Below are 24,228 nucleotides of genomic sequence, written 5' to 3'. Positions count from 1 at the left end.
AGAAAAATCAATCAGAGTCAGTATTTTCTGTACTAGTTGCTGTACAGACATATAGACAGAGGCAGTATCTATCCTAACAATCTTAAAGTAAAACCACAGCAATATAAACAGGTAAAAGGGAGCTACTTCAGAATTTAATATATATTTGTATTCATTAATAAAATGTAACAACAACTGATGATATGAAAGGTTAACCTTCCAAAGAATAACTCTAGCTAAACCAAAACAAAATAAGATGAACATTTATTTTTTTCCAGGAAAGTAAAAAAATAATCAAGTCTGTTACGTATTGGTAGGAGTTAACATTTTGGTCCATAAGGAAAAAAGGAAAAGCAAGGTGAAGATACTGTAGCTACTTTATCATGACTGCCCTCTTAAAATACCGTTCCAAGCCTCCCAAATCCATTCAGGTCAAAGGAGTAAGAAGTAAGAAGGATGGGGCAATGGCAGTGTTTTTGCAGGGTAGATGTGATGAGTGAGACCAAAGGGATATTTGTGATTAGTTTTTCAAATTTGTTATGTGGAAAGAACATACGACATGGAGGAATCCATCTGTGAAGGCTCTTAAAGGCTGAAAAAGACACTGAAGTATTTCTGAAGTGGCAGAAAAGGCAGACTGTGGGAGAATCACAAGGACAAGTATGGGGTATTTTTACTTGGAAAAAGCACAGCACATAGAATTCCTCTTACCTGAAAGCCCTGGAAATTAGTCCGAGTAAAATAAATTTATTTGCTCAATATTGATTCTAAGGAATGAGACCACATGGTATAGATTCTGTTTGGCCTTCAAAAGTTTTATGAGCAATATAAACTTGTGCAGTTTGTAAAACATTAGTACAGCACAATATAGGTAAGTATCTCTGTATTTTTATGAATTTGTGACTGAGGAAAGGAAATCTCAGCTTCCTGTTTGGCAATTCGTGATGTAGACAGCATAAAGTGAAAAAAGGGCAATTTTACTTTTGCTTTTAAGGTCAGTCACTAAATTCTATAGCTGAAGCCACAGGGCAAGTTGGTTGCAGTAAATAACTTACATCTTCTTATTTCCCTGGAGGAAGCCAGCAAAAAATAATATATTTTATTTTTTAAAAAATAAAGCTTAAACCTAGAATATTGATATGTAGTGACCTGACCACACACAGAGAGCATATTGCAGTATTTTGTCATTTAAAAAAAAAGATAAATTGAAAGTTGACAAGACTTAAAAATGTGTAGCTATCAGTCGTACATGCTTGGGGCACATTAGGCATGAATTTTTCATGAGAATTTTCTATGAAGAACATTTATTCTCATTATACAATGGTACAATAAACCAGTTCCTTCCAAAGAAACTTTACTGAAACTAAATCTTGTGATAGCACAGCTGTGGTCTAGATTGGGTGCCAGTATTAGCAAAGCTATGAGAACCTGAGAGAGATTTACTAACTGCCAGGGCCCACCGAAGCTTTAAACTGCTGCAGATGCATCCCTTGCTGGAAGTAAGGAGAAGCATGTGCGTGTGCATCTGCATGTGTGTGTGTGCGTACTTCTGCTCCTGCTAAAGGGAATAACCCACTCACAAATATACACAGCTTAAGCCCAGTCTACCTCTGCCTCTTTGCATCCTTTTATCAATGTCCTCTCTCTAACATTAAATGATACCATATAAAATACTGTATCAGAAGTGCAGGAAGGAGTTGCAGCTTCTTGTGATTTTTTTCAGCTGCCTGCAAAGTGTCAACTACCTCTAACCCTGACATACAGGGCACTAAGCATGTTGACAGTGACCTTACCTGCAAAAGAATGTGAGACTGCTCAGCCTCTGAAGAACCGGTTTATTTCAATGATCCATTAGCACATGCCATGCATTTAAAATTCCTAAATTGTCCTTAGTCCTCAAACATTGCCCCAAACTGAAATCAGAACCTGAAGGGAGATTTTATCCTGGGCATTGGCACAGAAAATACTGATAATGCCTGACGCCACGTCTGTGTCCTAATAACCTTTCCTATTTGAAAACTAGGTTCCTATCTGCCTTTTTGTCACACCCCAGAAAAATACACAGAGTTAAGGACTGTTTACCTTGGTATTCATTCCCTTTGACTCAATATTTTACCATTCACTTTGACTCATTGTATCATGAGGGACAGATCATTGCAGAAAGGAATGTTCCATTGTTTTAAAGGAATTAGTAAACTTAATACAACATTTAAGATAAATATTCATGTTAAGGAAAGTAGACACTAAAAAGCTATTCACTAAATGAAACCACTCAAAGCAAGGAATTCCAATAGTCTTTATATATATATTTATATATGTATATATACATTCTTCCAAGGATACATGGCTTGTAGGCTATAGCCCTCTACCTCTTCTAAAGAGTTTTTATACTGTTTCTCAGCCTGTTCCTTACTAAATGAAAAGCAAATATTTATTTATTCTTATTCCTAACTGAGGTCTCCACTATAAACACGGTAGTGGACAAATCAAGTCACTTATACGCGTTCATGTCAGAAAGCTTATGGTACATCTGAGTTTTGCTTATTTCCTTTAATGGCAAGGCAGCAAACTAAATTCCCTGGGTCAGAAGGAAGGTTGGAAAGGATGCAGCACTGTGCACTGCAGGAGATACACACAAAGCAGCAGTGCCTGAACTCTTTCCCAGTGTATTTCACAATAGATAATCTTCCGTGTTGTGAGCCAAACATGAAAGATCATCAGACAAGTTTAAGTCAATTTTTTTCACATTTAGGTCAACTTATGAAATTATAAGCTAATTCTGTAAAAATCATAGAAGTGAACAGGATGGTTTCCTTCTCTGATTACTTGTTACTTCCAGAAATCCACTTGCAAACAGTTCTATGTTGTTATGATTTCACATAGTCATGAAAAAAACTATTGTGTCTCCAGAATATCAATCCACCACTAGAACAGATGAAGTGGAGAGGCAGATTTATGCTCATGACTTCCCTGACTTTTCACCGGGAGCTGTTTGCAGCCTCGCATCAGCCCAGCAGCCTGCGAGTCAAGGGCAGACAAATAAATGAGAAGAATCTCCCTCAAGCTGACAGCAAGAGGACAAGGGTAACTCATAATGACTGTTTTTCTGTTTCAAAACTGCTTGAACAACTGCAGGTCTCCCAGCTTGACATGGAAGACAGTGTTACTGAGACCATGTTCCCTCTGAAAGGACCAAGAAAGAGGGACAGCAAGGGAGGAAAGTGCTAACATCCTGCAGGCTAAAACATGGCATACAGAGTATGCAGAGTGAGAAATAAATGGAGAAGGAAGACAGTCCAATAAATGGTCCAAGGAAGGAAGGAGAAATTATGATTATTATTAATTATTGAAAAACAAGAAAAAAAACTTCCTTGAAATGCAGGGCATGATTCTGGACTGGTATTAATCAGCTCAGCTTAACTGATACCAGTTGGACTACACCTGATTACACTAATTCCTGGTCTGACTGGCCATGGGCAATGGAAAAGGCAAAGCTTAATGAACAGCAATGAAAAATACACAGGTGTTTGGCTGGAATCTCTATTCCAGAAGTTGAATATGCAGGTCTGAGTTTAAATCTCATTCTCTGAATTTCTACCCAGTCCTAAGTGAGCACTGTAGTGGTCAATATTGTGACCTCAAGTAGAGTCAAGACCCATCCACCCCTGAGCCACATTGCACGCACAAATTGAACAACAAGTAAAAAACCTGTCTTTTCCACATCACAAAAAACGACTGCAATGGACACCAACTGCTACCCTGCCAGGAGTTTCACAGAGAGGCCTCCTGTGGTAATCCCCCTTCCTAATGTGTCAGAGATTGCTGAAGACCCTCTGAAAACTTTTCTCTGTGTTATACCTGTCAGCCTGATGGCAGTTTATTTATTTTTGGTCTCTAATCTGAGTTGGATGTGAGGCAAACAAGTAACATTATGAAAAAAAACATGAAAGCTAAGAGTTTGCAGAATGCTTAAAGTCTCTCTGTTTGAGAAAATGCTGAGTCTCTGCAGAGCACCTGAGATGGTGGCAGGTGAGCAGTTAGGGCCGAGAGCCAGGTCCCCATGCTCTTTGTTGTCCTTCGGTGTCTGCTGTAAGTCAGGGCTCCCACCACAGCCACCTAACCTCTCTGTGCTTTAGTTCACTGATCTGTCAAATGGGTGTAATTTTTTTCCAGCTCATAATATTGTTGTGAAACTTTGTAAAGTCATTTCACGCTGCACCAAAGAACAAAAAGACAGAAACAAATGTCTAACAAGCTCACACTTGAGGGCAAAACTTTCACATAGCCCCTGCTTGGTCAATCCTGTGGGACACATTGTGATCTTGTTTGAACAAAAATTGACCAGGGAAAATGAAACAGGTGAAGGAACACCCTCTTAACATATATATATTCGTAAAAGGCTGTGAAAAAGCTTTGGATGAGTAGGTCAATGAAAAATTTTGAATGACTCAGGCAGTACGACCAAGAGGAAGAAGGAAACTCTGCCTGTCGCCTGTTGTGCCACTGTTGTGCAACATCATGTTCCCAAGCTCATGGTCACGAAGCTGCAGCCAGCAAATCTACGGGAGGCAAGCTTGCTCTTCTGACCAGATTATCTCTCTCCGTTACAATCTGTAGCTCATTACATGATTTTGGCTATTGCATTACTGGAGGCTACCGTTGTCAGCAGGCATTAGTTTTCCAAAAAGACAGGCATCATGTAACACCATGAAAATGACTATTACAACCTTATGCTCTGAAGGCACTTACGGCACCCAGACTTTGAAAACAAGTGTTGCATCAGAGAAGAAAGAATAATAAGAAACATCGATCAACCTCATGCCACATCAGATGCATGTGGCCCACATTAATTATCTGGATAAGACACATTGAAGTCAGAAGTGCCTTTTCATGACAGTAACCTAGATCTCTTTCCACAAAAATACATCCTGTCTTGATAGCAAGGAGCTGAAAAAAATCCTGTTGGTGCCCATGGCTGTTTAATGTACCCAAGTTTCACCCAGACATTTAAATATTTTCATAACACCAAGAGCAATAAAAAACCCCATGCGTAATCTTTTTGTTGTGCAATCTGCGTGTACTTTGACTGAAGGCTTTCGTACTGCAAGCAGTAGGTGGCATGCTTAAAAAATAAATATTAATCTCAGGAAAATGTTCTCATGCTGTTTTACTGCTGTTCTTAAAACTCAGATGGAAAACAATCTACCAAAGGATAAACAGAAAATGTTGAAAGCATGGGTTCTTTAGATATAACTGAGAGAAGTAAAGTAATTACAGTAAAACTTTAGGATTAATCAAAAACTTCAGGACTGAGTCCTGGCCTACCACAAAAATGGGATAATCAAAGCAGAACTCTAACTGCAAATTCCTGAACTGCTTATGTTATTAGTCATTGCGTGGGGAAAAAGTATCATCAGCATCGCCCTTGTCAAATACGCAAATGAATGATTACGTTATATCCAAGTAAATTCTCCCTCCAGTTTCTGTTTGGGAAGATGAGGTATACAGCACTTGTCTCCTGTAGCACTGCTCTCCATCATTAAAGACTTGCTCCTTACTCTAAATCAACTCATTTCAGAGGAGTGTGAAGAGATCCCTTTGGGTGGACTTAACGAAACTAGCAAGTTTTGTTAAGTGCTTTGGGAGTCTTCATGTTGAAAAGCACAGGGAAAATAGGAGACTGTTACCATTTGAAAAGTGGGTGTAACGCTGCGAGAACAATGTCTGTCCCTGGGATTTATTTTGTTACCTATGTAGGCAAGAGAGGGAGAAAAGCAACATATTAACTCTGGGCATGGATGAGGAGCCCCTGTGAGCTCAGCACTTTTGTCTGAGGATGCTAAGGAAACACTAAATTTAGTTCACATTAATGTGAAAAAAATGACACAGTTGCCTATACCTTCCCATGCCATGGTTACATGATGAAAACCACTGGGGTTCTTGGAGCTTTATACTTCTGTTATTCTTCACTCGCATTCAAGAACTGATTTATTACTGAGGCTATAGAGGAGGAAGAGAGGAAAAGTCGAACATTTTACATGCTCTGCATCTGGCAAGACATAAAACACTCCAATTTCAAGCATGAGACAGGTCACTGACAGTGACAGACACGGCTGGCAACATCTCAGTTCAGCAGCAGTAACTCATCATCCAAGCTGAGTGTAATTGTCACCAGGTGTCAAGTCCCATTGTCTCCAGCTGCGGGGCTCCAGGCTCCCAAGGAAATTATCACATGAAATTCTCCTATACAATGTGGTTTTTGCATTTGCTGGGACGAAATGACACCAAAGCAAATCCCCTCTGCATTCCTTTTGACAGTTAATATCTCTGTCGAATCCTCCTGAGTCTCACAGAAAGCAGAGAATAAAGAAAACAAGTTTCTTCTCTCAGAAGTTTTTTCTCTCAGAAACTTGATCACTTTTATTTAAAAGAGCTGAGAAACACAGTAACTTACACTGCACCAGTGTCTTCTGAGGAAGACCTTGGAAGCTATTAATGTCCTGTGCCCTACTCAGGAAGAATAATGCCTCCCCTCCAACTAACTAGAAAGCAGACAATGATCCTCATCTCCAGTGTACTGCAGAAGATAAAGCAATGAATATAAAGTATCAAGAGCTGTGGTTTACGTATTTGTCCCATAATGGACCCTGTGCTGAAACAGAGAAGGGAATTAACAAAACATAAGAACAAGCTGAGGTACGTTAATCTTTTTAATGAATCACAGGTGTATGTGTGATGACTAAAAACAGTCAGAAGCTAATTAAACGATAAAATTAAACGAACTGTATTTATCTCTTGTAGAATTATGTAAGTGCTGAATATCAGTATTGTGCATTTTCATGCACATTTCAAATTTTCAATACATTTCCAGTATTAACTAGTACTGCTCCATTAAGAATCCTATATTGGTTGGAAACTTATATGTCTTATGTTTTCCAGTAATCTTTAGTAGAATTGTCCTCCAATTAACATCACACATTTATAGAGCATCTTAAAACAATGGTACCACTATATAAAAAAAAATGCATAAAATGTTCACTTGAAAGATCTGCCTACTAAGCTATTACTTTGGCTAAACATAGTGATTTTGCCCGGAATAAAGCTAATAAATAACTAAACTTTCTATTTTACTAAGAGTTCTTGCGGAGTTGTATAACTGTAGTAGGGACAATATCTATTAACACTTCTGATATTTCTACAATAGTGTACAAAGACTCCTTTCTTTACTTCTGTAGGAAAGGAGGAAAATGACCCTAAAGGATCCCAAAGTCAAGAACTATAGTGGCATTAATTAAACTAAAAAGAAAATGTGGTTTCATGTTAGGGAGAGGGGGAAAAACTTCACCTCAAGAAGAAAGCCCTGTCCTAATTAGCTTAATTTGGTAGTTTCCAATGACTCTGCAAGTAGGACCAAAGAGATCTTCAAGAACACCTTAAAACTCATTTATCAACTGCCAACCAAGAAAACAAAAATATCCAGATCAAAACTTGATTAAATTCCTAATGTAATTCATTACCCAGAGCTGCTTCTATCCTGGTTGTGCCTTATAGTATACTACACATTCACAGTACGGTGGATGGTGACCTTGTAAAGGTTTGACACAAGAAAATGAATGAAGCGTTTCTGTTTTCCTATTTCCTCTCATTGAACTGCAGAAGCCTGTAGGCTGGAAGGTGGCCTGTAGAAGTCATCTGGTCCAGTCCTCAACTCAAAAGCATGTCCACTTAGAGCACGTTGCTTGGGACTGTGTTAGGTTGGGTTTTGCATGATTTGAATGTCTCAGGAAGGAGAATTCAAAACCCCTCTGGGCCCTTGTTCTAATACTTTACCACACTGACAGTGAAAGCTTTTCCCTTATATTGAATTGTGATGTCCCACATTGCAACTTGTGTCCATTGCATATCACGCTGACACCCAGCACCTTGAGAAGAGTCCAGATCCGTTTTTTTTTTTTTTCCCATTACATAGTTGTACCCTCCCATTAGATAGTTGTCAACAGCAATAAGGTCTCACCTTAGCTTTCTCTGAATAAAACCAATTATCTCAGCCTCTTATGCATCACACGCTACAGTCCCTCAATGATCTTCCATTAGGTCAACGTTTTCCTTGTACTGAGGTGCCCACAACTGGACATGGTATTCCCGACAGGAGCCGAATACAGTGGAGGAACCCCTTCCAGCAACCCGTTGGCTGGATACGCTTCTGCTAATATGGCACAATATGCAGCTGGCCTCCTTTGGCACAAGAGCACCCTGCTGATTTTGCTAGCTGGGGATGTTTTTCTAAGAAGAGTGCAGAGAGTTCCTTTCAATCCTGCCCCTATAGAAGCCTGACATTCTTGAGAGACCTTTTTAGCATCAGCTTCCTAAATCTATTACAACAGGATGGTTATTCCTAGCCCCATGTGAGTTTGCTGGCAGACACAGTTATTCTACAAGCAAAAAACAACCAAGAACCCAATAATATATGAACCATAAAAGCAATGCAAGCCATCTCTGTAATTATTTTCTGATGTTCAGAGATATACTTGTTCTCCTGGAGTTCTTTTCCTTTGTTCTACTTGAAACCATCTGTAGTAAAAAAAAAGATTAGCCTTTGTGCCTATCAACATATAATGCCCTGTTAAGCCAGCGGGAGTTTCAGATGTGAATGAATCCTAGCGTCTAGCCAGAGTACCACTCCGCTTGTCAATCAGGAAAGTGTGATTCATATCTGAATATTTTAAAAAATCAAAATTGATCAGTATGAGAATCACTTGACCTGCTCCCTGCAGACTTCAGAAGCATAACCCCAGATTCAAATCTGACATAGCTAAAACCAAAATGTAGGTTGTATTAGAGAAAAATTATTTTAGAATATTTGGATCAAATTCTGTGTTCACTATTCCTAGGACTCCAACTATTTGTTTCTTTTTATCTGCTAAATACTTCCATATTTTTACTTTTTTTTTTTGGTGAAGCTCTTATTTCTGCCTTTGTAACATCCTGATCAAATTGTGTTTTTCTTCAGAAGTAGCTTACACAGCATACACTAAATAATGATGAAGAGAGTATACAAAGCCAGATTTTGGTATTTTCACTCATGTTAGAAAACATCAAATTTTAACATGGAATTATGTTGCAGACAAGCCATATTCAAGAGAAGTATTATAATTTAGATCAAATACAATACACACTAGTGTTGATTTCTGTCTCAAATAAAATTCATACCAATATATGGTATCTCTTGCACATAATTAACATCTACAGTAAACGCAAAAATGCACAGAAAGTAAAAAGAGGATAATTTATAGATTTCTATACACATTTTTGTAGGTAGCAAATATATTTAAAGAAACATTTCTGAAAGCTGTAAGTTGTACATATTGGAGTTGATTGCAAATTATAATTCAATGAAGGACATTTTGTCTTACCTGTTCCAAGAAACAAGACGTGATATCTTCCGTCAGCAGCATTCACTCGATCCACAGCAATCTTTGTATACTTGTAGTCAGCTCCTATTCGGATGATTAATGGCCTCTTGTGTATTGGGTAAATGGGATTAAACATCAAAGGGTGATTTCTGATGAAGGTCACAACATCGTCTGGAAACTCTTTGGTTGTCCGCATATTCGGTGTGAAGGCTCCTCCTGGGCACTGTAAGAAACATGCACAGCAATGCTTAACAATACTTACCATCTTTCACACAGTTTTCATCTCCAAATCATTTACAAATATTGACAGATAGTTGATGAAGTAGGTTCCCGAAAGAGCACTTCAGACTCTAAAAGTAATTATGTTCCAGTAACAGGAATGAAGTGCTCGAACAGCTATGCTTTGAACTCCCATCAATTCAGATAAAGCAAACACAAACATATTTGTGCACTTTCAAAACTCAGCTTTATGGCAAAGATCCATACTTATTGACTTATTTCCACATTCTTTATGCTTCCAAACTGCCTGTTGAAAAAAAAAATCCAAGCGATTGGTATGGGAAGATACCAAACTTTCGCAGATGGTTTCTTGTAGTTTTAGTACAAAGGCAAAAGGTAAAATCTGATATTAACTGTGATTTGGTCAATATGCCTCTAGTCATGACATTGATTATGAGATAGTGAAAGGGCCTGTAACTCATCTTCATTTGAAAAAATAATAATATGGAGTTGATGAGGAGGTCCCATGACAACTCATTTACACCTGAGAAAGCTGACCATTCACAGGATCTTGTCTATACTTTCCCCTATGCCCGAGTAATAACAGAGGTGCATGAATACTCTGGATGCTTCTTTAAATGTAATGAAGAACCATCCAAATAATCAGCCTTAGGGCATTCTGGACCTCATGAGGAAATAAAAGCAATCTCAGAAAGCTCAAGTATTTGCTGAGAGTAAAACTAAAAGAAGACTGTGGGAAGAAATCAGGAGTTATGTCAGTAACTGGGAGAACAGTCTGGATATATGCTAATTTACATTACTTTTTTTTTCAGCCACCATTACTGCAGTTCTTATTGCTGCTCCTGAGCTTTCATTTTACCCCTTACCAGATTTCAGAGCTGTGAAACTCTCCTTGGAGTTGTCACAGTTTAATCCCAGCCAGCAATTAAGTACCACGCAGCTATCTGCTCACCCTCCACCCCGAGGTGGGATAGGGGAGAGAATAGGAAAGAAAGGAAAACTCGTGGATTGAGACAATTTACTAGAACAGCAAAGGAAAATATAATAAATAATATATAAATAAAAATATAATAATTTTGTATATATATAAAAAGAATGATAATAATAAAATACTATGATAATGAACTATGCCCAATTTCTCACTGCCTGACAACCTGATGACCAATAGAGCCCATTCCGAGCAGTGCTCACAGAACAGAACCAAGAGCGATCTTGGAATAATCCTGAGCAGAGATCCTGGAACAGTGGTTTCCTGAGCAGTGATCTCAGAACTGTAATTTCCCAAGACAGAGTGAGAGAGGGAATTGCCCACTAGCCCACTGGCCAACCCCCACTTCTATACTGAGCATGACATCTGTGGTATGTAATAGTTCCTCTGGCCAGTTTAGGTCAACTGTACTGGCTCTGCCTCTCCCAACTTCTTGCACCTGCACATTAGCAAAACCTAGGAACCTGGAAAAAGTACTTGATCTCTGAGCAACAACTAATAACATCAGTGTAGTATCAACGTTCTTCACATACCAAATCCCATACTAAATCCAAAACACAGCAGCTACTGGGAAGAAAATCAGCTCCATCCCAGCTGAAACCAGGGCAGCAGTATTGGAGCTATTCAGAAATATTTCAACACAATAATTTTCCAGTTGGAAAATGTTGATTTGTTCAACATGAAGCCTTTCATGGAAACTTGTTTATTTTGATGAGAATAATTTCTAGACCTAGGATGGAATTTCTGGTCAAAACCACAGACACAAAAATAGCCAGTAGCTTAAGGAGAGATTTACCTCACCTGACTTCTACTGTCTCAGTCAAACATTTATTCTTAGCCATCTAGGTTTCCTCTGTAGTCAGTAATTCAGTCTAGATGCCCTGCTTTTAGATGGCTAAAATTACATAAAATGAATCATACTCTGAGAGACTAGGAAACTCGCTGAGGTTATATGAGTCATGTGTCCAACCCACCTGATGTGAACAAATGTCAGAATCTGGGTCTTCACCTCCCAGGGGATCCCTCTAACCACCAGGCAGGAGTGCCCATTCTACCCTCACTGCTAAAAGCTGTTCCATCTTGTGCACATAATAAACTATTCATCGGGCAATGCCAGGAAGAAAGTAGAGAGGGGACTGCAGCCTAATCTCAGGCTTTAGAATAATCTTCTGGCTCAATTAGGATTTAATTATTTACACAAAGTAGAAAAGCTCTGGTAGGAATTCTTTAAAATAAGCTGCTCGTGCATCAGTTACATTCACAAAGAAGAACCAGAACCCAGAATTTAGCTCAGATATAGGTGTCTTCCCATCTGACATCCTTGACAATTGATTCTTCTGGACTCTTATTTATCCTGAGGGTTTTGGTTTGGTTCTCATTAGGAATGACACTACGACATGCTAGCCCTCTAAGTCCTCACAAAACTGAATTCTGATTATCTTGTTCGTTCTGCTCTTTCCCTCTGTGACACTTCCATCCACGTCTTCCAGGAAATGTATGGAGCTATCTGCTAAGATTAGCAACAAATGAGAAAAAATAACTGTCTTCACAAATTTGTAGGCTATTCGCAAGATTATTCTACTTGGTAATAATCTGTCAGACCCCAGTTCCTCTCCAGAGAGATTCTGTTTCACAAGCAGTTCCAATTCAAATTTCCTGTCCTGCACAGCTCAGTTAAAAGAAGACTTTCTCTGATACCTTCTATCATTCCATTCTTGACTTGGAGATCATAAGACCTTTGTCTGTGACTTCTTGCAAAAATGTCTGTGCTATGGTTCACCTCAGTATGACCCTAAACATTTACTTTATATTGTTGTTCTGAGCAAAGCCTTAACAAACATCTTCAATCAATTAATTCTTTTGCTATCCCCTTTATAAAGCAATGATAAGCAAAAGATATTACTGAAGAATCCTATAAGCTCTCCCTTTCCTGGAGGGATTGAATGTGTATCCTTCACACTTCATTCATGGACTTAGCTACACGATAATTATGTTCACAGTTGATCACAGTTGATGCAGTTAGATTGCAGAGAGAAACAGAATTCTTTAATTTCTTTAGTTTACAGCATATTCCCCAACATGTTGTAGGTACAAAACCTATTTCTGTAAACTCTGAAAAATGGAAATTATCCTCAAACATAACTGAATTTAGTAGCAAGATGCCAATTATGTAATTCCTTTTCCTTTCTTTTTCCATAAGTAAGTCTTGCTTGTGAAGAAAGAAGAAACCATTGGTATTTAGTTAAGGGCAGCCAAATGCTGCAGAGTTGATTATGGTCAAATGAACGTATTGCTTTACTTAATACTACTGAAGCTATACCAAAGCCTTTTCATTGTTTATCCAAGGTAGTGTGACACAATGAACATTCATTTCTGTTCAGAGGTTTAGGATGAATATCTTTTCAGGCAACTGTAAAGTAAGATTTTCCATGTCTCATAAAAAGGCATCCCTGTCTAGTCCAGCATCCCAGAAGTTGCCAAAAACCTATGTTCCAGAGGAAAGAAACTCATGGTCCATAGTCTGCAAGCATAGATATTCAAAGTTAACCCTTTGAACACAAATTCTGAGCATCAAAAAATCCCCATGTCATCATTTTTACAGATGCTTTGACATCAGTGAAAAAATAGTTTGTGGCATGCATTTAAAAGTGGAACTTTTTGGCAGTGAAATAAAAGCAAAGTCAAACAAGTCCCAGCTTAGAAAATACATAGTTAAGATACTGTGTTGTGGCTGAAAAGCCACTGATCAGAAAACCAGCAATGATCATCTTAAAAGAATCTCTTTTGGCTTCATTTTTCCTGTGAGCTATGATCTAGGAATTTATCTTCAAATTCAGAGCTCATCGGCACATCTGAAAAATGTAGATAGTTTCTGTCACCATGTTAAATGCAAATTTGAATTTTCTTTATCCCTTTCCATTGTGCTGCCCAATTTCTTCGGGCCCATCTGGAATCTCTCAGAAGCCTCCATGAGGTGAACCAAGAATAACATGGCAGTGGTTGAGGAAACACATAGAAATACAATATTCTGAAGCAGCAAGAAACTCTAAAATGTGACTAATCACAGGAGTCTGAAACTTCCTGTTTAAATGGGCCATGTATTTTCTTTTTTTTTTTTTTTTGTAAAATTTAAGCTTAAAGCCTCAGTGAACTCATCAGATTTGAGCTGTATGAATTAATTGCAAAGAAAGAATAATGCTAGCATTAGACGTTAGTGGAATACCAGGTATCGATTAGATAATTCTAGAGAGCTGGGAATATGAAGTTCTAAATCTTACAGCCAGTAGTAACTGCACTGAAATGTCATGAAGGATTGTATGAACAGGGAGAGCTATTCCATATATCTGAGCATTAGTGTACGAGAGACAAAGAGGGAGAAAGAACAAGATCTACAGCTCAAAGATGAACATCAGTGAAATAGTGATATGGTTAAAGGTCCTTGCTGTGACTTGTAAAATTAAAATAAAATTTAATTTCCTGTGATAAATGGAAAACTAACAAAGTGTTCATCTGAAAAATATTACTTACGATTCTATGCATACTTATTTAATTCTGATACTTAAGAAATTTTAAGAAGTCTTCATAAGAGTCAACAGGAGTCCACACTGCCCTACTTCATTTAGCAAATATGGATTTAGAGAAGATTCTAGAAAAAGTTAATATATTCTTTATTAAACCTGAAAATATTAGACTTCATACTTCTGTTAAATCTAAATTTAAAATAGTGCAAATAAGTAAATAAATAAATAAAGACAAAGCTGCATCAACAGCAATTTTTATAAACCATACAGGTGAACAGAGAAAAAATAACAATTTTTAAAAAAAATCTTTCATGGGACACTTTTTTAAGACTTGGAAACAGAGCTAGCTCTAATTGTGTACAGAATTTGTTGGATGATTATTACTATCTCTGATACAGTGAAAAAAAGTCCTGAAAAATTTTCAAGGCATACAAAAAGCATTCTTAACAAGGAGGACTACTATGAATGAACTGATTGGCATGAAAACTTATCTATTTCTAGGTCTCTTTTCTAAGATTCAGTACCTGACACAGTATCAGACCTAGTCAAATGACAAGTTCCAGAAGGCCTGTTCTCCTACTACATCTCCTAAGCATCCCAGTAGAGCTGCAAAACTTCAGGGAACTACAGAAAATTCATACAGACTGAAGACAGACTTACAGACATTTGCATCCAGACTGTGGAACAGACACAACATTGTGTTTGTACACTTATTTATTTAGCTATCTTTAACATACACACAAAACATAAATGTACAGATAAACAATATGACTGCCATGTAATGGAACAATTCTTACCACCTGTTGAGCAGAGCAAGAGCGATTAGCTTTTTGCATGACTTTTAATTCTCTAGAAGATTTCCAGATACTACGTGATTTGTATGGCAAGCTGAGAAGCAAATAAAATTGTTCTGAACTGTAACTAAGTGTCATATTCACATACAGTCTATTCTCCTGGAATAAATAATATTTATTTATGTATTAAACAAAGACAAGTAATTGGCAAGCCTGCATAAACATTTTTGTACTTACAGTGCCAGGTCGTGGGTATGGAATTCTGCCCTGATATGGAATCAGCTGGTGGTTTGGGCCCTCCTTGTGTGCAAATGGCCCATTGAACACAGTCTGGATGTCAGACAGATGATACACACACACCGCTGAGCCTTTAAATATGGAGCTGGAAGACAGTAGGAAAAAGTTAGTATTGCAATCTAGCGACTTTTGTATAGCTTTTCCATCATTTTGCATGGTCTAATGATGAAAAATAACTCTACAATGATACATGTAGTACAATTCAATGCACCTATAGCATAGATTTAATAAATTTAAAATCAACTAATCTAGCTTTCCAATATATACCATTACTTCTTAAGATGCAGCACCTTTTTGAACAGTGAACTGAAAAAAGAGGGAGGCAGGTACTACCCAAGGTACTACTGGTGGAATAAGAAAATTTCCTAATGTTGAATATAAAAGAAATATAATCTGGCCCCAGTTAAATCATTGGCAAAAATATTGCTGACTTCAGTGAGACAAAATTTTTATAAACTTTGTACTGCCAAGCTCAGCACAGGTTTCCTCAACTCCCTACCAGTATATTCACCACAAGACTTCCATGAGTCTCCTAAAACACATGGCTAAAACGTTAATTAAAACATCCAGTGGTTAGATTATTACAATTACTACTTGGTTAGATTATTACAATCAGTTGCTAGCTTTTCTAAGCAAAATGGGGACAGGTTGTGGCTGTAAAAGAATTACTCCTATACAGTCCTCAAATCCTCCCACAAAACTGGTCTTACAAAGATTCCTTCAAGAGGGTTGAAGCTTGATGCTTCCTGAATCTGGGGAGTAACCTATGCTAAGGGCATATTTTTCCACTGCTCTGGGTTCAACAATGATCTCAGATGTCTCCTCTGCCAACACAAGCCCTGAATGGCCTGCATCACCCTGCAATGACGGAGGACGCTAGGGGAAAAATTTCCAGTGTGATGCTCAGGTTGATTGAAGTGAATTAACTCATTATTTTTTTTCTCTCAATGCATATAAGGTTTGAGATATTTATCTTAACAAAATAGAAACTCTGGACAGTCTGAAATCTGCCTGATGTTAACTGTAGGATGAAGACAATCCAAGTAACCCTCTGTTTTCAATTGAAAAAAAACCAACCCTCCAGAATAAACCTGAAAACATTACACATAGTGTCTAAACAAGAAAAGTGCAATCCACATGTCTCTCAGCTACATACGTATTAGCAGGAGGAACTCTTTAGATGGATTATGATATTTGTGGAAATTTTAGTAGGTATTAATAGGTTTTAAAAAATGTATTCAGTCCTTCCAGATGTTTTATGTTAGATTTACAGCAGATTATGCCACTGAAATAATTTGCTTCAATATTGCTTGGTTTCCCTCTGTATGGTTTAGATAAAAGTACTAACATTTATTATTTGGTGGTATCTTTCTTTCTCTTGCTACTGTTATGAGTTGGAAGTCTACAGAGGTGAAAATAAAGGAACTACCAAGGAGTAAAAATTATTATGATTGCTGTATTTAACTAGGTAACACATCCAATCTATAGTCAAACAAAGAGAAAGAAAGCATAGAACATGTGGTTCATGATAACAGAAATGCATGAGTGCAAAAACTTAAACAGAGAGAGAAAACAACTTGAGAGCCAGGAAAAAGTGATGTTTTCTCTTTGTTGCACCTTATATGATCCTGTGAGTCAAACCTCATTTCCACTGCAAGAATACCAGGAGAATTAGGTAAAAGTGTTTCCAGTTCAGGCACATTGCATCCACAACCTAATCATAAGTGTGGTTTTACTACTAAACATAACCTCAGCATTTTCTCTTTCTGTGCAGTAGGAATCATAAAATGTAGATAGCTTCAGACGTTTACAAGCTACGGGATTCTTTCCTTCCCAGTTCAACATAATAAAATAATATTTTCCTGGCTATTTCACACATTTGAGAAAGCAGATCCATGGATCCACATGAAAAAAGAAAAGTGTATCTGGAAAAAAAATTTTTTCTTGCAAGCATTTTCTTAGTAGAAATTGCCATTAAAGGAATTACTAGTAATAAGTTACATCATTTGCTAATATAATCAAATAAATTAAAGGAAATAAAATATAAGCAAAAAACTCTTTCAAGTTAAATAATAAGAGCTAAATAATACAGGATAGCATATCAGAAATCAGTAAGCAGTAACTATTTCTACTCTGCATACTAGCACTATGTGGAGAGGGCAAGAAAAAAGTGAAAAAAATCAAAGTAGAGATGGCAGAATCTGTTGGTCCACGTGTTGGTCTATGTTTGTGGAGTGTTTCAGCATACTAAGCCATATGTAGTACTTCCGCTGCCCTTGGGAGCTCACTGAATGCTTTCTAAATTGGACGGTAAGCGAATACTACTGACTGATAACTGGGAGCTTAAGGCTGCAAGAAGGTGATCAAATGCCATGTAAGCTTGTCTTTTTGTAGCCAACTGAAGCCGGCACGGGTTATTTGCCATCTGTGCAGTCATATGCCAGCTGAGAGACTGGAAATGTCTTGTATGAATACATGTGAGAATTCCCGGTTTGATCCTTCAGGGTGCTGGATGTCCTTCAGGAGGTGTTAAGCGCTCTCAGATGCCACATAAGTTCACTGCGTTGAAGTCGTTCAGCTCTCCATTGCTGAATGGTAACAAGTGGCCCCCCACAGAAATGTTTTCCCAGTGCCAGCTGACAGTAAGTCAGGGAGCAGTTTGCTCCAAGCAGCATAGCTCTAACATGGATACCAAGAGGAATCATACTGAGACTGTTACTCCTGCATGCAAACAATGGCCACAGCAGACATACATAATTGCACAGAACAGCTTTGACCCCAAACCATCACTTTCAATTTTCATACAGAAAATCTGCCAGTTCCAAAAGGTAACTTTTTTTTCACATCTCCCCATTTACCTTGATGTTGTAAAAATTCCATACACAAGCGTTGTTCTGGGGTTGTCTGTCTCTAAAAGAAACACATCCTCTGGAAGAAAGAAAAGAAAAGAAAAACATTTTCAACACATACAAACTTTATTTTCCAGTTTAATTTATTACTTTATTCCTGCTGAAGTTAACAGTAGTTTTGCCTCAGACTTGAATAGAAAAAAGCAGACTTATCGTATGAATGGACCATATGCACAAATCTAGCATTTGAACATTCAGAAACAGATTTGGAAATTAACTCCACGCCATCTAGTCTTATGAAGACAGAAGGCAAAGATTTTCAAATATGTTCAGGATCCATGTTGCACATTTCTCTCAGCTGGATCTCATTTCGGTAGGCTGTTTAACAGTAGGCAAACATTTAAGATACAGTAGTTCAAAGACAAAGAGTTCTCATAGATGGATATAATCGAAAGCAGGACAATTAGGTGTTTTATCATCCCATACGCACTCCAGATGCCGTCACTAGTTCATTTTCAACATTATATGAATGACACACTGCTTTACAGTGACGACACTGGGAAGGGATGCCATCCAGAAGAACCTTGACAGGCTGGAGAGGTGGGCCCATGCAAACCTCATGAAGTTCAACAAGCCACATGTAAGGTCCTGCACATGGGTTGGGACAATCCCAAGCACACATACAGGCTGGGCGAAGAATGGATTGTGAGCAGCCCTGAGGAGAAGGACTTGGGAGTGCTGGTGGACGAGAAGCTCAACATGAGCCAGCAATGTGCACTTGCTGCCCAGAAAGCCAACCATATCCTGGGCTGCATCAAAAGGAGCGTGGCCAGCAGGTCGAGAGAGGTGATTCTCCCCCTCTACTCTGCTCTCGTGAGACTCCACCTGGAGTACTGTGTCCAGCTTTGGAGTCCCCAACACAAGAAGGACATGGATCAGCTGGAGAGGGCCCAGAGGAGGGCCAGGAAGATGATCAGAGGGCTGGAGCACCTCTCCTATGAAGACAGGCTGAGAGAGTTTGGGCTGTTCAGCCTGGAGAGGAGAAGGCTCCAGGGAGACCTTATAGTGGCCTTCCAATACCTAAAGGAGGTCTACAGGAAACATGAGGAGAAACTCTTCAGCAGGGCCTGTTGTGATAGTACAAGGATTAATGGTTTTAAAATAGAGGGAGGTAGATTCAGATTAGATGTTAGTCAAAAATTTTTTACAGTGAGGGTGGTGGAACACTGGCACAGGTTGCCCAGAGAGGTGGTAGATGCCCCCTCCCTGGGAACATTCAAGGCCAGGATGAAGAGGACTCTAAGCAACCTGATCTGGTTGAAGATGTCCTTGGTCCTTGCAGGGAGGTTGAACTACATGACCTTTAAAGGTCCCTTCCAACCCAAACTATTCTATGATTCTATGAGATGTAAACCTCCCAGCTCCCATTGTTAGGGATTTATTGACTGCACTATGCAAAACTGTTCCCATTTACTGAACTGAATTTACCCATGATTACCTCTGATATATTTAGTTTTTTTAACACTTCAGTGAAAAATACTTTAATCTCTGACAATTTCTCCTTATAAATGTTTTTAGTAACTACCTTGTAAACTTATTTTACAACACACAAAAAGCTGAACTGTTTGAGCTTTTATCATAGAATACATTCTTTAGCTTTCCATTAACTTATGTGGCTCCTTTATTTAACCCTCTGAGTTTTTAAAATATTCTTTTAAATATGTCAAAAGCAAAAGACTTCACCATGCAGAACTGGAAGTGTTGCACATATACATTATACATTAAGCGCTGCATTATACATGAAAACATGACGCATGTGCTTGCTCTCTCCCAGTTTTCTGCATTTCTGGCTGTGGTTATATTCTTCTGCTTTGCTAGAGGATTGTGCTGGGAGCCCAGGCTGAGAACACTGTTTCCTGTTCTGTATGGACCTACATTTCATCATCATATAGAAAACTAAAAGCAGTTATCCTACTGCTTTGTTGAAGAAAAGTGGGCTGGTAAATCACAGTTCTGAAATACAAATTGCTGTGGCAGTACTAAGAGGCACTGGGAACTTCCAAAAGTCAGTCCGCCAAGCACCCTGAATATTCTGAGTTATAGCAAGTTAGGATCTGCTCCTAGGCCCATCACGTTCCACCAAAACCTTGAACCAAAGCAAGTAAACCAAATAGCTGTAAACATATAAAGTAAAAAAGATGCCAAATCCCATTTGCTATGATGAAAATCAGAATAATAACAGAGAAAGAGAGAGATTATAACAAAGAGAAGGTCAGAATCAGATGCAGTGCCAGTGTGGGGCCCATTAGTTATTCATATTATTTATATTTATCTTTATATTTAAGAATACACATGCCAAATCTTCCAATACCTGAATTTAGAACTATAATTTTGTACATCACAGCTGTGGATAATATACGATTTGAAACTTTCTGATAATGTTGTCCAGCACTTAAGTATCAAGTTATGCATCTATTAATTCCTTAGTGAAAAGAAACCTCTTGTGACTGTGTACAGATTATTCACTGAATATCTGCAGTGTTTCACATGTTGAACTGAAAATCTAAGTGCTTGAATGAATCCTGAGAAATTATATTTATTCAGAGTATTATTGCTGGTGCCAGTAACAAGACTTATTAGTATTACCTTGAACTACCAAATTAAGGCCTCTATCCAGTGATAAAAAAAGAAAAACTGTATTGCAGAAAAGCTGGGTATTACACAGTGGTATAAGGAACAGTTTCAAAGACAAGCATGTTTAACAACCTCTGTCATAATCCTAACTAGGAGCAAAAGAACAATAGATTTCACTTACATGTTCCCTTCCAAATATTAATTCTCTCCATTCATAATTCCTTGACATAGTCAAGATTAATTACCCTTATTTCAAAGATAATGATAATTACCCAGAGAGATTTATGAAGAATTTTTTCATTTCCTGTCATAAAACTGCAAGGGGAATTTTGTCATGGATTTCTAAGGAGCCAAGATTTCACTGTCAACAACTTGACTAAGCAGCTGTACGAACATCAATAATTAAATACGCACAGTGTGCAAGATTTATATAGAACTTTTAACGGATTTTTTTGCCATACCTAATTCATCAAAGTATGTTTCTGTTCCATCTTCATCCATTACTGAGCACACAAGTCTTGCTTTCAAGAATGTCGTCCATTTGTTCACAAGACTGCGCTGACCACCTGTGTCATTCTGGAAAGGAATAATATTTTCAGAATAAAAATACCACACAGCTAACATTTTACTGGGCTTTCACACATTTTCCACAGGTTAATTTGACGCATCATCTAGACAATTATGCTCGTAAATTCAATATAAAAAATAGATAGGCCCAAATCCCCTCATCTAAACACTCCAGGTACAGGAAAAACAACTAGTTTTCTGAGTAGACTTTCTGTGCTGGGCTAGCAGGCTTGGGAGAGTTGGGCAGTAGATTTTGTGCAGCAGCAGTGTGTGTAGGTATGATTGGAAAGGACTGTGGATGTCTATATCACTCACTGACACCTAGTGTGGAGAAGTCTATGCTATCACTAAAAGTCTAATAGTCCTGTGCAGGGACATTTCTTCTAGTCCTGACAGCAGTATAGCTGCATCTGACCTAGTAAGCTATGCTGGCCCATGAGGTGGATGCTCTGAACTAAATTAAAAAATGATGGCTATCACCGGTTAAGCTAGTTTTGCACTGTTGCAAGTCCTGCTAGCTTGATTCAGAGCTAGCTTTGTCACAGTTCGCTCTGGGATCTTTCCATCTCTCCCTGGTGCAAGGTGGAAACCATAACTGCTAAACCAGATGGTGCAGCACAGAGGTGATAGCTCCTGCCTCATTCTGCTGGTGAACACCTTAGATAAGAGCAGCATCTTCCAAACTGCATAGCACAATGTCACCCAAGGAAAGGGAAAAAGGAATCATAGAGGCTAGGCAAATGTGATTTTGATGAAATGCTGTGCGTGTTTCACTGGTGCTCCTGGAGCTGAAAATTTGACTTTTTGGGTGACTTTTGGGTGACCCATAAAGGGCGTTTTGGGGAGGTCTTTCTTGGTGTCACTGCACTAATATATTTGGCCAGTCTCAAAGGTGTTGATATATGAATATGATAGTATACAAGTATGCAAGTATGACTGGCTTAGATTTATTTTCATTGGCTTTTGGATTCTGCCACTGACTTTAGTGTAAGTCTAAACAGGCCAAGGCTTTCAGAAATCATCTGTGCTTCATTATAACAGCAACAATAACAAATATAGCTATAATTGTGTGAAAGGTCTTCTTGCAAAATACCCAAAAAAGGCCTTTGGGCACCCTCACAAAAATATAGAAAACTGAGATTATAAAAGAGATCATATGCCTCATCATACTGCCAGAGAAGGAGTTTAACACAATTCCAAACATGACCTCACACCCATGCAGACCAACATCACAAAGCACCAAATTCTAAAGAAGACCCAGATCAAAGACAGGGAATACACAAACACTTACAATTATCTACCTAAGCCTTTCCGAAAGAAGGAATGAAAAAGCTAGCAGTAATTGTGCATTTATAATTTTTCTCTCATTAAAAAAAAAAAATCCGTTTTACCAGAGATATTAATAGCTGCTTCAATCTTTTTTTTTCATCTATAGTTGATTACAGATATGAAAAAGGAAATTGAGACAATAAGGAGCACTGTGATTGTAAATTAATTACTGCACAGGAGTAGCCATAACTCCTGAATTTAATTTTCCTGTACACATTTTAAAAGTTAGGTTCACATATACATCAATGCAAGAACTCAGATAGGACAGATATTGTAAAAATGAAAACAATATTTGAAAGCTAAATCAATCCATTTAAAAGCTTGGCTCTGGTATTTCCAGTATGTTTCAAAGATTTTGAGTGTGTGTGTGTACAACTTCACTGTCTTATAATTCAGTTTTTCTAGACAAAGAATGTATCTCATTTGTGCAAAGGACAGGAAGTTTGGAAATAAAACACTGGTAACTATTCTGACTCAGCCAGAGAAATAAATAAATTCCCAAATCTCTGAATTTCCATATCGTTATAGGCATAGCCACATATACATAGCATGTTCAGACCCTGGTTGTATGTTCAGTAACAGCTCTTCTTACTTCTGAATGTGGAAGCTGAAAGAGGAAATTTGTTTCCAATATAAATCAAAGGCTTTTTAATCATTTAGTCTTTAGCTTATCATGTCACACTAGCAGCTGTTCCAACAACCTGGCATACAAAATAGTTCTTACTGGGCATATTCTTGCAATCATTGAATGAATTTGCTTTGTGCTGCCGCTGTTGTCTGTGAGTCTCTCTTTGAAGAAAAAGTAGATTTTGGCATCATTGGGGTCAGTGCCATCTGGGATAACGTGAGCATCCACAAAAATAGGCTCTGAAATGAAACAATATACCAAAAGATGAAACCAACAGATGTATCAGTATAAGCAATTAATGACTTGACAGTTACTAATTCCTTCAAGGAAATGCTATGTAATGCATACAGAGGCAGGTTAAGGTATATGTTCTAGCCTCATGTCTGTATATACCAGATATCACCAGCCTTAAGTTTCTGTGTCCTCACATTTTATCCTGCAGCAGTTTTTCAGAAAAGTGATTCAAATGCAGAAGCAGTAGCATTACATTACTGCAGAGAATGAAAGACTTGGAGGAAGAAGAGGGGAAAATCAGTGTGTTACCAGGGGCACTTAAGGAAAGACTCCTTGAGGCAAAACATAAAAGTAAGCTGCTGAAAGACTGTGTTGGTTTTGTTTAGTGAGGGGGGAGCTACAGTGGCAGCTTCTGTAAGAAGCTGCTAGAAGTGTCTCCTTTCTCTGGTGGAGTTGGCTGGGCCTAGGACAGACGCAACACTGGCCAGGACCAAGCCAACTGGTGACAGAATGTTCCTTGATAACACCTCTGTGATAACGTATTTAAGAATGGGAAAAACTTAAAAGAAGATGTGAAAAAGCAGAAGTGGGGCGCAGAGAGGCGGAGGCACGAGCCTCGTGGGCCTTGCGGCCCTCACCCTCTGGCCACCCACCAGGCGGCCATCTGGGCTCAACTCAGCCTGGACTGGCTGCAAGAAGTGGAGAGGAGATGAGATGTGAAGAGAACCTGAGAGGTGTCTGCCTGAGCCAACTGT

General features: G+C 38.3%; 1 protein-coding gene across 1 annotated transcript in view; it reads right to left on the bottom strand.

Annotated features, from left to right (window-relative positions):
• The window catches only part of SEMA3C (semaphorin 3C), a 125,416-nt gene that overhangs the window by 14,572 nt on the left and 86,616 nt on the right, over positions 1-24,228 (bottom strand). Inside the window, exons 8-12 of the mRNA XM_086745740.1 lie at positions 23,336-23,478; positions 21,177-21,291; positions 18,091-18,160; positions 15,173-15,317; positions 9,393-9,615 (exon numbers count right to left, since the gene is read on the bottom strand). Coding sequence (XP_086601866.1) covers positions 9,393-9,615; positions 15,173-15,317; positions 18,091-18,160; positions 21,177-21,291; positions 23,336-23,478 — 696 coding nt within the window. The remainder of the gene's footprint in view (positions 1-9,392; positions 9,616-15,172; positions 15,318-18,090; positions 18,161-21,176; positions 21,292-23,335; positions 23,479-24,228) is intronic.

Source organism: Chlamydotis macqueenii, chromosome 1, assembly GCF_036417535.1.
Source record: "Chlamydotis macqueenii isolate bChlMac1 chromosome 1, bChlMac1.mat, whole genome shotgun sequence".
Lineage (NCBI taxonomy): Eukaryota > Metazoa > Chordata > Aves > Otidiformes > Otididae > Chlamydotis > Chlamydotis macqueenii.
This window is presented reverse-complemented; position numbering and strand designations above follow the sequence as displayed.